Source organism: Melampsora larici-populina (assembly GCF_000204055.1).
Source record: "Melampsora larici-populina 98AG31 unplaced genomic scaffold MELLAscaffold_93, whole genome shotgun sequence".
Classification (NCBI taxonomy): Eukaryota; Fungi; Basidiomycota; class Pucciniomycetes; order Pucciniales; family Melampsoraceae; genus Melampsora; species Melampsora laricis-populina.
Window position 1 is genome coordinate 149,559 of NW_006768857.1, and position 14,074 is coordinate 163,632.

Here is a 14,074-nt window from a genome sequence, read left to right on the forward strand (position 1 = left end):
CAAATAGATCTGGTTGCTAAGAGAGTGGTCTCCAAGAAAAATGACGCAGACGGGATCTCAAGAGGGGAAGGTAAAGAAGATCATAACAAACTCGAAAAAGATAGAGTCGTAACCTCTATACCAACTGACTTGATAAATTGTTTTACACAAAACGACAAGATTGATGATGGATCAGATGACCCAATTCTACGTCGTTGATTTCCAGGTTTATTCAGAAAGAAGAACCTAAAGTGAATTGCTACTTCGTTTACGTTTTAACCCTTGCCTTACTGCTGTCAAGAGTGATATGCTCAGATTAACTAGAGTGCTTGTATTATGAACCCGTGTTTTGTCTATCATCTCTTCATCTTGTGACATGTTTCATGTTCAGACGAGGGAATTTGAAATTGAAACGAGATTACAAAAGACGATCAATCACTGAGACGTGATTACTCAATTTATAAAGATGTAACAAGGTGGCACAAACATAAGTGAACCTAAGGAACTTGCCACATTTGCCTATGAATGAACCTGAAACTTGCCGTGATTCGTCCCACCCCGGTAAGTAAAGAGATAACCAAGAGATGTTTCGAAAGAGACAACCTTTTTTACAAAAAAGTGCCTACCAAGTTTTTCGTTATTGACCCAGGCACACATTGACACGCATAACTCTACCATCAAATTCTAAGTAATATGACAAGAAGTGAAAAAGAACTTAATCAGATAAAAATCTTTCTAAGTAGAGGCGATGGTATAAGGTCTTACGATAAACGCCAACGACATTTACTTAACGGTTGGAAATGGAATACAATTGTCAGTTACAATGGGGCAGTCAAAAAGTTCTTGAAATTTATAAAGAAAGAAGACGGTACAAATTTTCTCCTACCGGCATCAGAAGATAATATATATGACTTCTGCGTATGGGCTGGTCGGAACCAGGACGGCCCAACAATAGAAGATATCATGTCGGTTACTCTTGCGAAATACCTTTACGGTTTGAGAGCGTGGCACCGATATCACAATCAGAAATTCCCAAACGTAGAAGAAGAGACGATCAAATTAATGTTGACAGCATCTAAGAAGTTAGACGTCGAATTACCGAAGACCGAAGAGAAAAAGCCAGTCCACCTAGATCATTTATTACATCTGGCAATAGAACTATCTAAAGGAGGAGCTAGAGAATTGGCGGTATTAGATACAGCAATATGCGCGTTCTGGAGTCTAGCGCGAATGGGTGAGATGACTTCAGACAAAAATGAAATGACGGAAGTAATTAAAAGAAAGGACGTAGAATTTTTTGGCGACACAATTGAAGAATGTTTTATTTACCTCAGAGGCGCAAAAACAGCCAAGGCAGGGGAGATTCAAATATTACAACTGAAGAAGCTAAATCACATACTGTGCCCAATCGCAGCTGTAAGGAGAAGAATCGCACAGACTAGCGAAGACGGAGACCCATTATTTAGCTACCTGGAAGACGGTACAAGGAAGTTACTATCTAAAGCAACGATAACGTCAATCTGCCAGAAATCATGGAGAGAAGGTGGATTCTCAGGTTTATCAGGACACTCTTTCAGAGTGGGCGGAGCTTCATTGAGATGCGCATTAGGAGTACCAATTAAGGATATATGTGACATTGGGAGATGGAAGTCAGATTCGTATAAACTTTATATTAAAAGCTATTCGGAATTGGACTTGTCAAAAGCTAACAACTTGTTAAAGGAACTTAACAAACACACTTTGAAATAAGAACATTATGAAAGTTTATGAGCGAATTCACAAGCCTAGAAGGTTTGGGGTTTCGATTTTATAGGCTCAGGCTTCCAGACTTGAGAGTGGGTGTATAAAACCTCAACCAGAGATTGGTTGATCTGAATCACCATCTTTGGAATATCTCGAGTGTGTTCTTGAGAACCCAGAGTCTTTTACCTTGTAAGTAGTTTGACATTAACTTTTCCAAAGAATTCCAACAACTGCATAAAGGAAGACTCGGCCTAGTATCTTATTAATCCATAAATAAGGATTATCGAGATACAAGGGGGTTTTCGTACAAAACCCATACACTGGTAGTCTTGGACATAACGTCGGGACTACCTAGATTTGATAATAATTTATTCTTATAAAAGTTATTAGAATATCTTGTTATCATCTCGAACGTGTAACATACTCGTTGTGATTATAAAGATACGGAGTGGACAATACATACAAAAGAAACAGCGGAATCCAGATGAAAAAAAATGGTTTGAGGGTTTGTATTGGTACAATTCAAGTGGACACATAGCTTTTCCAATCATCACATGGCTTGAATGATTCCTATCATGAAACGCTGCAATCATTTAATGTCAAAATTAATTACAAACTTTGTGTTAGTGTTTAGAAAATTTCAAAGTCAAGAGAAAAAGTTAGTTGTCAATCATGAAGAACTTCAAATTTCCTTCTCAGAATGACTTTAATCAAGAACATTGCCAGTGAGACTTCATGTGAATTTTGGGCGGGTTATTTGGCCATATTTACCGTCAAACCAGAAAAGCTTGTCACAAATTCCCCGCCAAATTGCTCGAGTTTTGCGGGCAAAATCGGTCAAGCTTTTCCGATTTGACTGTACTGTCGTTCTCGAAAAGCTTGTCCGAGTTTTCCCGCAAAACTCGAGCAATTTGGCGGGAAAACTTGGACAAGCTTTTCGAGAACGAAGTATGTGTCTGTTTCTTTTTCTTTCCTTCTCACTTCGTCAGTTGAAACTTGAAAGACCGCTGTTGTCAAGATGAGATAACATGCACGCAGTCACCTTCTGTCAGAGCATTGCGGATACTGAAGCATAGAATGCAATCTTACTAGTAGATTGAGAACCAAGAAGAATTTGCCAATCACTCACGGGGTTGCTATCAATTAATGACAGTACCTTGAAATTTAAAAAGAGCATTCAGGAGCGTATAAGGTCGCGACTCGCGAGCTCAGCAAATCTCGCATGGGAAGCATAATAGAAGTTTAAAGGTAGAGACAGTCATACTCTTGAGAATAAAGTTTAACCAACTTATGACAGATCTTCATCAAAATGCCCCTACGATGGCCTTATTTTGGCGATTTGTTTAGAATTCAATCACAGATTTTTCCATGATTATCAGCCTTTCTAGGGCTTTCTCAGGCAAATTCACTGTTGCTAAAAATCTGAACGATAGACAGCACCTGGCGGGAGATAGGGTACCACCCTCGTAGTCCATAGTAGTTGAGCTTGTGTTTGAGCGGCATTGTAGCTGGGTGCTCGACTTCCGGGCAAGAGCCACTGGTCCGGTGTATAGACATGATGATGTAGCAAGCCTCTGTCTACCTCCCAATTATCGTTCACTTTTGCCAAGCCTATCGGCATAGTCTACATGCACCTTCTCGCCCAGTTGTGTGTGCTGAGGGAGGTCCTTGCCCTCTTATCACAAAGATAACCACTTTGGTAGAGGCTGCCCATAGCGTATGGGAGTCGGACACCAACAGGGAATGACTTTTTATCTGTTCAGAGGTCGATATGATCAAGAGTAGCTATGCGCGCGTTGCAATTCCGCACCTTTCCGAGCCACCTGAGCTTGTGCCAATAGGAGCGTTTCATCGAATGGATTAACTGAGTGGGATTCCTCGAGGTGTGTCATGCAGATGGTTGTTCGGTCTTCCAATTCCATTTCAGCGACCCGATTGGCGATTATCCAAGGTTCTTCCCTATGGTGGCCATCAGATGAATATATGTCGCAAAAGTCTATGTTCTGTGCCCTCGCCCCTACTATAGCTGGTGCCATATTAGCCTTTCTTTGGGCTAGGAGATTGCGCCATCAGGCTATATTCGGGATCAATATGCTTGACTATTCGTTTGAAATATCGCCTCGTTTCATCAAGGATGTCCGGAGAGTTATGAAATATTGATCGTACCAGCTCCTGAACTCATTTTGTCGTAACATGTGAAGTAAAGCTATGCACCATCTCCTCAAGTTGCCGTTGACAGAGGTCGCCGTAATTTCCCGCCCCAGACTGGAGTATGTGCAACTTTAATTTTCGATGGCTTTCTGATATCCATCTCCTGATAATCCAAGCATGTCGATTGCAGTATCCTCAATCACTGGACTTTCAGCTTCTAGCTGAGATATACATAAGGCAGGTTAGTCCTTGCCTCACTCGCCCATCAACCCACGCATCAACTTGACTAGAATATACCACCAAATTCTTCCAGATCCTCGTTCTGCTACTGATTCACTGTCCGAATTCGCAAAAGTCTCTTACATCCCATCAGTCTGAAATTGTATCTCTTGATGCATCATACCTTCCTAAGGCTCTTGACTGTCTGTCTGGGCTTACATGCTGTGACCGGCGCGCCTGGTACAAAAGAAGTCGAGACTGCAAATCCTACAAGTCCATACGCACTTCGCGGAAGTCTGAAGATGCCGGGGGAGGGTGATCAATTCGTTAACCAAGGCGGAGCGATGGGCGATATCCAAATCATATACAACGTGGAGTCTGCCCGTTCTGGTCGAGCAGATTTGACGGCACCGCCCTTCGGTCTCGCAATTGACGTTATCTTGGTTCCTAGACGAGAAAAAGGATTCAAACCAGGTCCATATGAGGTGGTGGTGAGTAAATTTCGCGCACTCCGCGTGAACGCTACGAAACAAATCCTAAAGAATGGTCACGTAAACACAGCTGGCACGAGGCTTACGATCGTTGAATGGCGAAGGGAACCCTCATATCCAAACCAATTTCGTACCTCCAGTCTCCACCTGTGGAGACTATCGTGAGTACTCCCAAAAACAATTGCAGATGTATAATTCTTAACTGATAACTGCTTTGACAGGCATGGAAATCCACGAAAATCAGATCTACGGCGTAAGCTTCTCTTAGTCTGTTACGACTCGCAGGTCTTGATTGTTTGAAGCTTTTTCTCGCGTTAATTTTGATTTGTCTAGAATTCTGTGGTCAAGATGCTAGCTGGGGCTCCAGGTGTCTGTAAGTCGCGTTTCTTTCTTAGTTCTATACTCGTAATATTCCCTCAATATTTGACCTTTTGATCTCGCTTTGTGACCAGCTGTTGCTTGTAGCCCATTGGATTACTATTGATGATCTTGGATGGACTAAGCGGGACATTGGACTCTAGGTTTATCTGGAAGATAAAAACATTATTTGTGCAAGAATACCTCCCAAAGGACATTCCCGAATTTTCATGACTTCTCAATCTACTTTATTAATATATGTATTGCTTCTATAATTCTGTCGAAGAGATTCAAGAGCTACTAGTAACATACTTGCTCTATGAGGTTCTTGCTCTCAACAATTGCAGCGTCCGTAAACCAATTTCTTCATTCAGCGTTGTGTACATGAAGATATATACACCATCCAAAAATCTGAAATGCGTATCTTGCTTGATATCAGTCAGCATGCCGCTTGCTAAAAAAGCGAAAGCAACAAACAAAAGGCTCGATGAAACGAGACGATGAGTCAGTTTCATTCCAATGCCTATCCAATCTTCAGCTCTCTGGGACATGTATGATTAATCCCAAGATGGATGTTGAAAGTTGGCAACTACATGCTTATATATCTGGAAATCATTAACCTGCCCGATCAAATCAAGAGCCTCGAGCCAAGGAAAACCATACAAAATTATATGCAAGACTTTGCGATGCCCAAGCCATCTCAATGGACCAAGTCCAACTTGGATACACCATAACTCAAAGTATCGTTGTTTCCTGCTTGGTTATGAATCTCAGAAACAGTGTCATAAAGTACATTTCAGTGTGGCGCCAAAAGTCAAATCTCGTTACATCAAGTGATCATTTCTTCGATTTACAAGTAGGGTGCACAAGGTTTCTTTGTTGCACTCTGAGCCAGGTTTATGGCTTGGTTATGACGCTGCATAGTTCTTCACTATACCTTAATAAATCCATTGTTGAGAAGGGATCTCTTAGTCATTTACACCTCAGGTTATCAATATCAGTCTGATCTTGACAAATGATTTCAACAGCCGGATTAAGAATTAAGGTTATGTGTGATTTTGACTCAGGATCGACACTACGATAGCAGAATACATAGATGAATAAAAGAAGTAGATATATTTGAAGGAAAGCTTGGGTGATATAATCTGGGTGACCCTTGAACAGTAATCAAGGCTGAGTCTTAAGCCGTTCCATTGACTACAATTGTTGTTCTGATTGAACCAGCGCACTTGAAAGCTGTGAGGTCAATTTGTCAGCTTTGTGTGAATGAGAGATGAGACGGAAAATTTACTGACTGATGAGCGGAGCCGCTGATTGGAAATGTATCACAATATCCTATTTCTCAAAGAAATAAATTTCAATTAGTTATGATCAAAGAGTTTATATCTCATATACCTTGGGATATTTGAATGAGACAAAGGGACAACACTCGCCTGGTACAATTGCCTCTCTGAGACTACCATGTCTAGAGTATAAGTGGCGCCAGTCAGTCAAATGTAAAACTTCAAATTCTTCATTGGAATTGAGCTCTGTGTACTCACAATAATCACCACAGGCACCCACAGGTGGGACAAAACTCGCCCGAATAGGTTGATCACTTCCACTGTCGTGAGGTCGCATTCCAGAGGCCAACTAAAGAGATGATTTCAAAGATATGGTCATCAATCCTGGACTTGTGCCAATATAAGAATTTGGAAAACAAGTGACCTACAGAAGTAACTGAGGGATCGCTAATGTTGAAAACTTTCGGAGGATCCCCTTTGCCTGATCTTGGTACAAGGTGAAGATCAATGGTGCATGTTCGAGCCCCATATTCATTTGATCCATCCGAAACTCCAATGTAAATCACTTCTACCGCTCCGACATTGCTGACATGGTTTTGATAGACTGAACCCCCGCCTGGCTTGATCAACCTTCCAGAAGGACCGGCAGTACGTGGAGAAAATTGAGCTTCTTCAACGGTCGAATTTCGTTGCAACGATTCTTCCATGACCCCGTTCATCTTCGATAAACCAGAAGCGTCAAGGAATGCTAGGAGCGGTAAAAGGATGATTCCATAGCGAATGAACATTTTGCACGGGAGTACGTATCTGTAACAAAGTAAAAGGATGATAGAGACTGTGCGCAGGTATCAAAATCGAGCCGCGACTTGGGTTGGTAGATGATGTGAGGGTAGCAACGAGTATGTATGCAATTGCAAGTAGATACAAACCGGTAGAGGGGGATAGATGATGAAGCACTGGGGATTCAAATGTCGAAGGGGAGGTATGTAGAGGTAATTCATAGGTGCTTGATAAAACAACGGACAAGAGCAGAAATGAGACAAAGTGAAAACAAACCGTGAAAACAACTCGAATATCAGAAACGCTGATTGGGGGTGATGAAAATCACTGGCAGCATGTCAAGAAGAGATCGAGGCGGTTGGGAATTTCTGTGGATACGGCGTGATTATCGGTCCATCCAAGTCTCCTTGAATGCACCATGTCACTCTTGGTCATCATACACCCAGAGTATATAGAGATTTGACGGGTCCCTATCTTCCGAAAGCCTCAGTTGTGTCTTCATCACTCACCTGGGGTTTATTGATAAACCCGATTGCACTGGAAATCCGGAGAAAATCAGCGTCAGAGATTGGCTGCGATCGCAATCGTAAGAGCCAGCAGCGCTAAAGTGAAATTTAAAGCCACCGCTATTGAAGCGCGCAAGCAAACCCCCTAGGAATCATTATAAAATCAAATATTGAAATGAAGCTGATGATCGCGCTCGCAATGAGTTCCTGGTACCTAGTGCAAACGAAGGCTGTCCATCTTCTTGAGTTATTGGCATATATCCCAAGAGAGTGCAATCAGTGATTGCTCAGCGAACTAGTGCAAGTGGGTTCTAGTTGAGAGATCCAATGTGAAGGGCTGACACATATTGTCAATATCAAAGTATCAGATGTTACCAGACTGTATTGAAAGCGAGCGAGCTGCGAATTGTCGACACGTATGTGGTCCCTCAGCTTCTAATTTGACAGAGCCCTGTGAGAATCACTCGCTGGGGATCAAGCAATGGCTCAAGAGCTCCAGTCTCGAGGCGCCCTACCGGCTTCAAGAAGGTATACTCAGATGCAATGGAAAATAAGTTACTATAATAATTTTTGGAGCAATCGAAGCCCTATCGCGCGTAGTCAGTGAACAGCTCATCAGTGTATCCATTTTTGGATATTTAAAGTAGAGGGTCAGCTACGCTGTAGGTATGCAGAAGGTCAGTAGCATCACCGTTTTTCTGTCATCAACGTTAGTCCACGCTGTAAAGCGCTAGGCGGAGGAGAGATGTCAGACATTCAACTATTCAAGTCAGTAGTTATTGGATCAATTCTTGCTTGCCCTTGGCCTTGAAGTACCGGCGGTCAGCAGCTTCAGCCTTGAACATGTATGCTTTTTGAAAGCTTACTCGTTATAAATCCATCAGTGACCTCAAAAGAAAATATGGTAGTGCATGGATGGAGGGAAACGTCGCATCACCAACAAGAAAAGCAGTGGTTAGGTAGTTATACACAACATTCACATTATTCGCACCCAGTTATCAAGGTTAGTAATAGCAAAAGAGAAGGCGATCAATTGGATGCCCTCGTTCTCAGAATATTGTTTTTCTTCAGCCTCAATCGAATCGACATTGAATTTTTTTGATGGCAGCTGCTCTGTTCAGGTGACTGTCCTACCCTGTACAAATCATTGAGCAAAATATCCGGCGTAACTGCTTTGTGGCACAAAAGCGGGCGCCGAAGCCGCTAAGCTGCTGTCGGGGGTTGCAGCTGGTGCCTGCATGTTTTGATGATACGCTTGTTGCATGTGTTGAGGCGGTTGGTGGGGTTGAGATTGAGAGTATTGGTGAGGCGTGTGCTGAGGATGATGGTGCGGGTTGCCATGTTGATGATGAGGATTGTGATGAGCATGATGACCGTGGTGTTGGTTTTGGCCGTGATGATGTCCAGCATTGAATCCGTAACTGTTTCGTTGGCCATAGCCCGCATTGTGATGTTGCTGGGGCGGCTGAGGAGGATGCCTGTATGATACGCGACGGAGTGAGCAAGTCAATGGACAGGGTATTTGCATATGGAGACGAACCAGTTTGATGCTATCCTCCATGGGGGAACGCTCGCAGAAGGCGGTCCAGGTGTATCATTTCCATTATCCATGGATGAAGTTGGGCCATTCCAATTGGGTTGGTGTTTGGGTGTTTCTGACTTCTCGCCAGAGCCGTCTTCTCCTGAAGCACCTTTCGAAGTCTCGCCCAACTCTGCCATGAGAGACGCGTACTATAAGGGGAAAGGTCCAGGTAACAAGATATGGTGACAGACGTTGTGAAGGGATCATCAGAGGTATGAAAGGAGGGAGTGAACCAGCGCAATATAAATAAGGCGAAGTGCGCACCTCAGAATCAAAAGCTTGCGCCACGCCTCCATTAGGGCCGGCTTGACCACCATTGAATCCACGTCGTTGAGTACAATCCCTAAATGATACAGACAGGAAATTGAAGAAGTTAGCGGAGAACATCAAGCGATCACAGTGACACAAACCTCGCCATGTGACCCGCGCCTCCACAGATTCTGCAAATGATGCCAGCCGAGAAGTTGCGTTGCTCAGGACAATCGTATTTGCGATGGCCTGGATTGCCGCAATTTTGACATACCTACCCAGTATAGATGCCTCAGGAATGAGCTTCATAACCTAAGATATTATAGAGTTACGGACCTGGTTCTCAAAATCCCTAAAGGTTCCATTTAATTGGGCAAGTTCCCGTAATTGGTTCAATTTTTGTTCGTTTTGACTTTCGGGCACGGAGCAAGCCTGTAAAAAGTGACGAGTACGCATGAGATACATCACCGCATCCGATGACAGGAGTGAGAGCCAGAGACTTGAACCTACAGTTTCGATGACCTTGTTTATTAGTTTCACGCATTTATCAACTTTGTCTTGTGTATCAGCCGTGACCAAACAATGCATCTCATCGTCATCATCACCCGCAAATTCTTCCTTACGACCTTTGCCCTCTTTAACACTTCCCCTTCCCCTGATACTAATCTTAGCCCCACTTTCGCCTTCCATCTTCTTCAAACTATTACCTCGAGGTCCAACCAGTAAACCGAAGAACTTGATTTCTGGAAATTCTTTGATAGGGATATATACTTTTTCTGAAGGTCTACCTGATCTGTTCCCACCAAACTTCTTTTGAGCTTCAAAGTCTGCAGGTGGTCGATAAGAGGGATCGATTTTGATAAGGCGCTCTATCAATTTTGTCCGCTCGTCTTCCAGTTTGCGCCTGTAACGAAATTCACGAGTGTTTGTTCTACGACCCTGACCATCGTACGTGGGTGGAGGCGACGGAGATCGTTCTCTCTCCGGAGGTACTACATCACCGCTACGCAATTTTACATTGACCTGCTCCAATCGCAAAGTGGCTAAGTGTTTGGAGGTCAGCTCAAAGTATTGCGGCGGGAAGAGAGTTATGGCTTACCCGCGTATCGATCCAGATCGGCAGCATCTACTGTTCCATTAATCGCGACTGGGAGTCCAGCCACACTGACTTTCTCGGTCTCGGCACCCCATCGGCTCTTTCGTTTGCGCTCGGCAGGTGGGGGTTCGGGGGCATTGGTGGCAGGCGGTGGTGGTGGCAGTGGCGGCTCGTCATCACGATTGGACAATGGTGCTGCAGTATATGAAGTGGGTGCACCTAGACCACCAAAAGCGCCGGAGTCTCTCGAATCGGAACTACCGCCCCATCTGCGTTGAGCACCCAGGGGTGCATCGTTAGTGCCAGTGACTTTATTGCCATTGCGCCACATGTCTGGGTAGCGTGAATATTGTACGAGGTGGATGGACGCGCTAGACGAAAGTTTAATCGAAGACAATGAGGACTTGACGAAAATCAGGAGAATCGACAGAGGTGGTTTGTTTAAATTCAGTCGAAAGGTCTTGAGGCAAATGGTACGATCGATGAAAACGCACCTGGGGGTTAGGGTAAAAGACCCGAGAACACTTTCGAAATTCGAACACACCGATTCACATCTGTTACACCAGGCTGTTACAGGTAGTACAGGTCATACAGTAGCAGGTGTCACACTACTATCACGAGCAGGTGTTCAAGTGTTGAAAGCGGGTCTACCTACAAGACTCAAGTTCAAGTGGATCAATCTTACATACATACATCCTCTTCATGCACCTGATCAAGGCCTCTGCAAAAGCAGAATCAGACAAAGAGCTTTCCAAGTTGACAGATACCTACACCCCCAGGTTCTGTTGAAGCTTGATGAGGGGAATTTTTTTAAAGCTTATTTTGCATTGTAAAGTGGGTGATCAAAAAGCTAGAGTTTTTATGTTTTATTTTTTAATCTTTTGGATTTCTGCAATCATCACACCTACACAAACCCTTTTGACTGTCACCTCCTGTGATCTTGCTATCAAACCACTGGCATATGATCTCAAAAAGTGTATCATTTAGATGCATCTGGTTCAGGTAAAGGTCATGGAAATTGCAAAGAACAGAGCCTCCCAACCAATATGGGAGGGTCTATGATTGCAGATTTCAAGGATTATGGCTCAGTGTTAGGGAACAAGTCAACAGGGTAACCCCAAAGCTTAACCAACTGTAATCATTGGCATCTAATGAAAGATATGAAATGGCCACAAAGCTTGGCTACTGACCAGCTTACTATCAATCCAACTATAATATTAGAAAATCCACCATTCAATGTCCCTGGAAGAACCTGGGATATAACTCTGTAGTTGATGAGGTCAAGGCATCCTGGAATTATCAGAATGTTCAAGACCTGCTAAATTTTGCAAGGCCCATGAAAAATGTACTCTAGATGCCTGGAGATTGGTAATCTGGACTGATGAATTGACTTCCAAAGCCCACCCCGTCCTCAGCGAGCTGCACTTCTCTAGTGCCCTATTGAAAACTGGGAATAGATAGGACTCTTATATGTCTATCTATAGGTCACTCCCCCCAGGGTGACCTATCAGCGTAGGTCTATGGGGGCAGTGGCACAGCCCGGCCTCTGAGTTTAGTTCATGTGAACCAAACTCTGCCCGGGTTGGTTTCCAAGAACTAACCTCAATCTCCGCCAAGGTTGGTTTACTAGAACCAACCTCAACTTGGCTAGCGGATTGCTGGATTGAGACCCAGGACTCCTACCACTAGTTGTCAAGACGGGTGCTTGGCACCTAGCCTCTTAGGGCTTACCCCCAACGCAGAGCGTGCATCTTGCTTTTCCGCGGCCCAGCATAATGTTTGGATTTCTTGTACAGATATCTCTCACTGTACGTACTGAATTGCATACAAGTCCTCCACATCTAAAGTTTGTGTTGTAGAGCTGCCTCTTGTCGTAAAAACACCCATTAATCTTGTCTCTGATGCTTATTCACCCTTTTGTCTAGAGCTTCTAACATTACTATTGCCTCATTTCTCCCCTCTTCCGTGAAGGCCTTGAAGTACCTCAAATAGGTGAGTGACCTCCATCTCCCTTGTTTGGCAATGATGTTTACTGGTGTTCCCAGATTCTTTGGCAGTTTTTGCTGTCCATAGGTGTAGCTTCACCAAACAAAGACCTTTCCTTTCACCAAATTCAACACAGCTCCTCAAGATTGCACTGTCCTGCTTCTTCCCCCTTAATAGCTTGTCTAGCCATGTCATGCCCCAAAAGGCCACCACCGCGACTGATCCAGTAAGTACCAATTTGCCTGACTTTCTGTAGGGCACTTTGAAAAGCATGAACAGTTGTTTGATTGTGACGGGTTTTTTTTGAGTTATTAGGTCTCTTTCCTCCTCATTTTGGCAAGTTGCGTTCAGGAGTAAAGTGACAACTTCCTTATCAGCTGTTGGTCGCAATTTATGTCACACTATGTGCTGTGCTTGTATTCTGTCCAGGTATCTTTTAATTGTCACCAATGCAATCACCCTATTAGGTCTGTCCTCCTTTCCTAGCTTTGAGTCGCCTTCCCATCACTCGCCTCTGCCACTTTCATCAAGTTGGAGTTGGAGTTGTTGTCTTTTTTGATAAATAGAGTGTTGTTGACCCAAAAGAACCCTGTGTTGAACTTGAATCTTGACAACATCACTAGTTTCCAAGCATTGTAGAACTTAAAACCCAACAAGGGTTATACAAAGCTGGAAGAGGATAATCTACTAGATAAAAATGACTAGTAGAAGTTGTCTAAGGACTGCTCTTCTAAAACAAGTCAATCAGAAAGAGAAACTGTTGACTTGAGTACTGATAAGGCACCAGAGAAATATAACTGATTTGATAAGAGAAAAGCACCTGATTTAATTAATCTCAACACAATTTTAGTGGTATTCCAGTTGAGTCAAAATGTAGAAAAATAATCTCAATATCTTTTTGATATTATTCCAGAATGACAGTGTCATATAAAGCACATAAAACAAATTTCTCCTCTGATGAAGGGCTGGTTTGAGTGACCTAGTACTGCTATAATAAATTTATGATGATAAATAAAATTAAAGCTCTGTAAGAGATGAAGAAGAAAGGAAAAATAATTTCTCACAAAGCACACAAGTTTATATTAAAGATCAATGAGTGGTCAACAGCTCTTAAAAACCCTCTTTACCATCTCAAATACCAAAAGATGACTAAAATGTTGGTAAACAGCTATGATCTAATGATTCAATCCCTCTCTCCACTCCTAAATTTAGCCATCAGTAGCTCATTAACCCATTATGATCATTACTATGGTGTAATGTGATCTTCTATTCATCATCTGATAAGATTTATTACTAATTTGACCAGTAAAACATGACTAATCTCTATTCTTATGATCAAATGCTGTGTATATGCTGTGATATGAATGTTCTAGAATGAATATTGATTTGATCTTGTGATGATTCAGCATTTCAATGATGTACAGTCAATCCAAAAATGCTTGTCCATCTGGTTTTATTTTATTTTATTTTCAGAGCAATACAGGTCATTTTATAAGCATAATCACATAAGTCGTATGCTTATCTGGAATTGTGAGTCAGACCAACCACAGCGCTTGATGGGATTGATCAATCGAACCAATCCTCAGCGCCATCATCTCATCCTCACTCGTCTTTCCAGTTTGATTCAATCATTCATTTTCCATCATCTCATT

General features: G+C 42.9%; 4 protein-coding genes across 4 annotated transcripts; 1 reads left to right on the plus strand and 3 right to left on the minus strand.

Annotated features, from left to right (window-relative positions):
- Positions 1 to 3,136: 3,136 nt before the first annotated feature.
- On the minus strand, positions 3,137 to 3,758 carry MELLADRAFT_113748 (uncharacterized protein; the record flags this gene model as incomplete). Its single annotated transcript, XM_007418490.1, has 2 exons — positions 3,137 to 3,333; positions 3,533 to 3,758. The coding sequence occupies 2 exons, from the start codon at positions 3,756 to 3,758 to the stop codon at positions 3,137 to 3,139; spliced, it is 423 nt and encodes a 140-aa protein (XP_007418552.1).
- Positions 3,759 to 4,074: 316 nt separating this feature from the next.
- MELLADRAFT_124015 (uncharacterized protein) lies at positions 4,075 to 5,345 on the plus strand (the record flags this gene model as incomplete). Its single annotated transcript, XM_007418484.1, has 6 exons — positions 4,075 to 4,114; positions 4,229 to 4,587; positions 4,654 to 4,744; positions 4,805 to 4,836; positions 4,917 to 4,956; positions 5,036 to 5,345. The coding sequence occupies 5 exons, from the start codon at positions 4,266 to 4,268 to the stop codon at positions 5,046 to 5,048; spliced, it is 498 nt and encodes a 165-aa protein (XP_007418546.1).
- Positions 5,346 to 6,120: 775 nt separating this feature from the next.
- On the minus strand, positions 6,121 to 7,011 carry MELLADRAFT_113750 (Hypothetical protein; the record flags this gene model as incomplete). The annotated part of the gene is made up of 4 exons (XM_007418489.1): positions 6,121 to 6,176; positions 6,236 to 6,275; positions 6,336 to 6,572; positions 6,652 to 7,011. 4 exons carry the CDS (start codon positions 7,009 to 7,011, stop codon positions 6,121 to 6,123), a joined length of 693 nt encoding a protein of 230 aa, XP_007418551.1.
- Positions 7,012 to 8,653: 1,642 nt separating this feature from the next.
- MELLADRAFT_69496 (uncharacterized protein) lies at positions 8,654 to 11,131 on the minus strand (the record flags this gene model as incomplete). Its single annotated transcript, XM_007418468.1, has 10 exons — positions 8,654 to 8,987; positions 9,050 to 9,240; positions 9,356 to 9,434; positions 9,502 to 9,531; positions 9,615 to 9,652; positions 9,677 to 9,772; positions 9,851 to 10,383; positions 10,440 to 10,930; positions 10,981 to 11,003; positions 11,126 to 11,131. 10 exons carry the CDS (start codon positions 11,129 to 11,131, stop codon positions 8,654 to 8,656), a joined length of 1,821 nt encoding a protein of 606 aa, XP_007418530.1.
- Between the last annotated feature and the right edge of the window lie 2,943 nt (positions 11,132 to 14,074).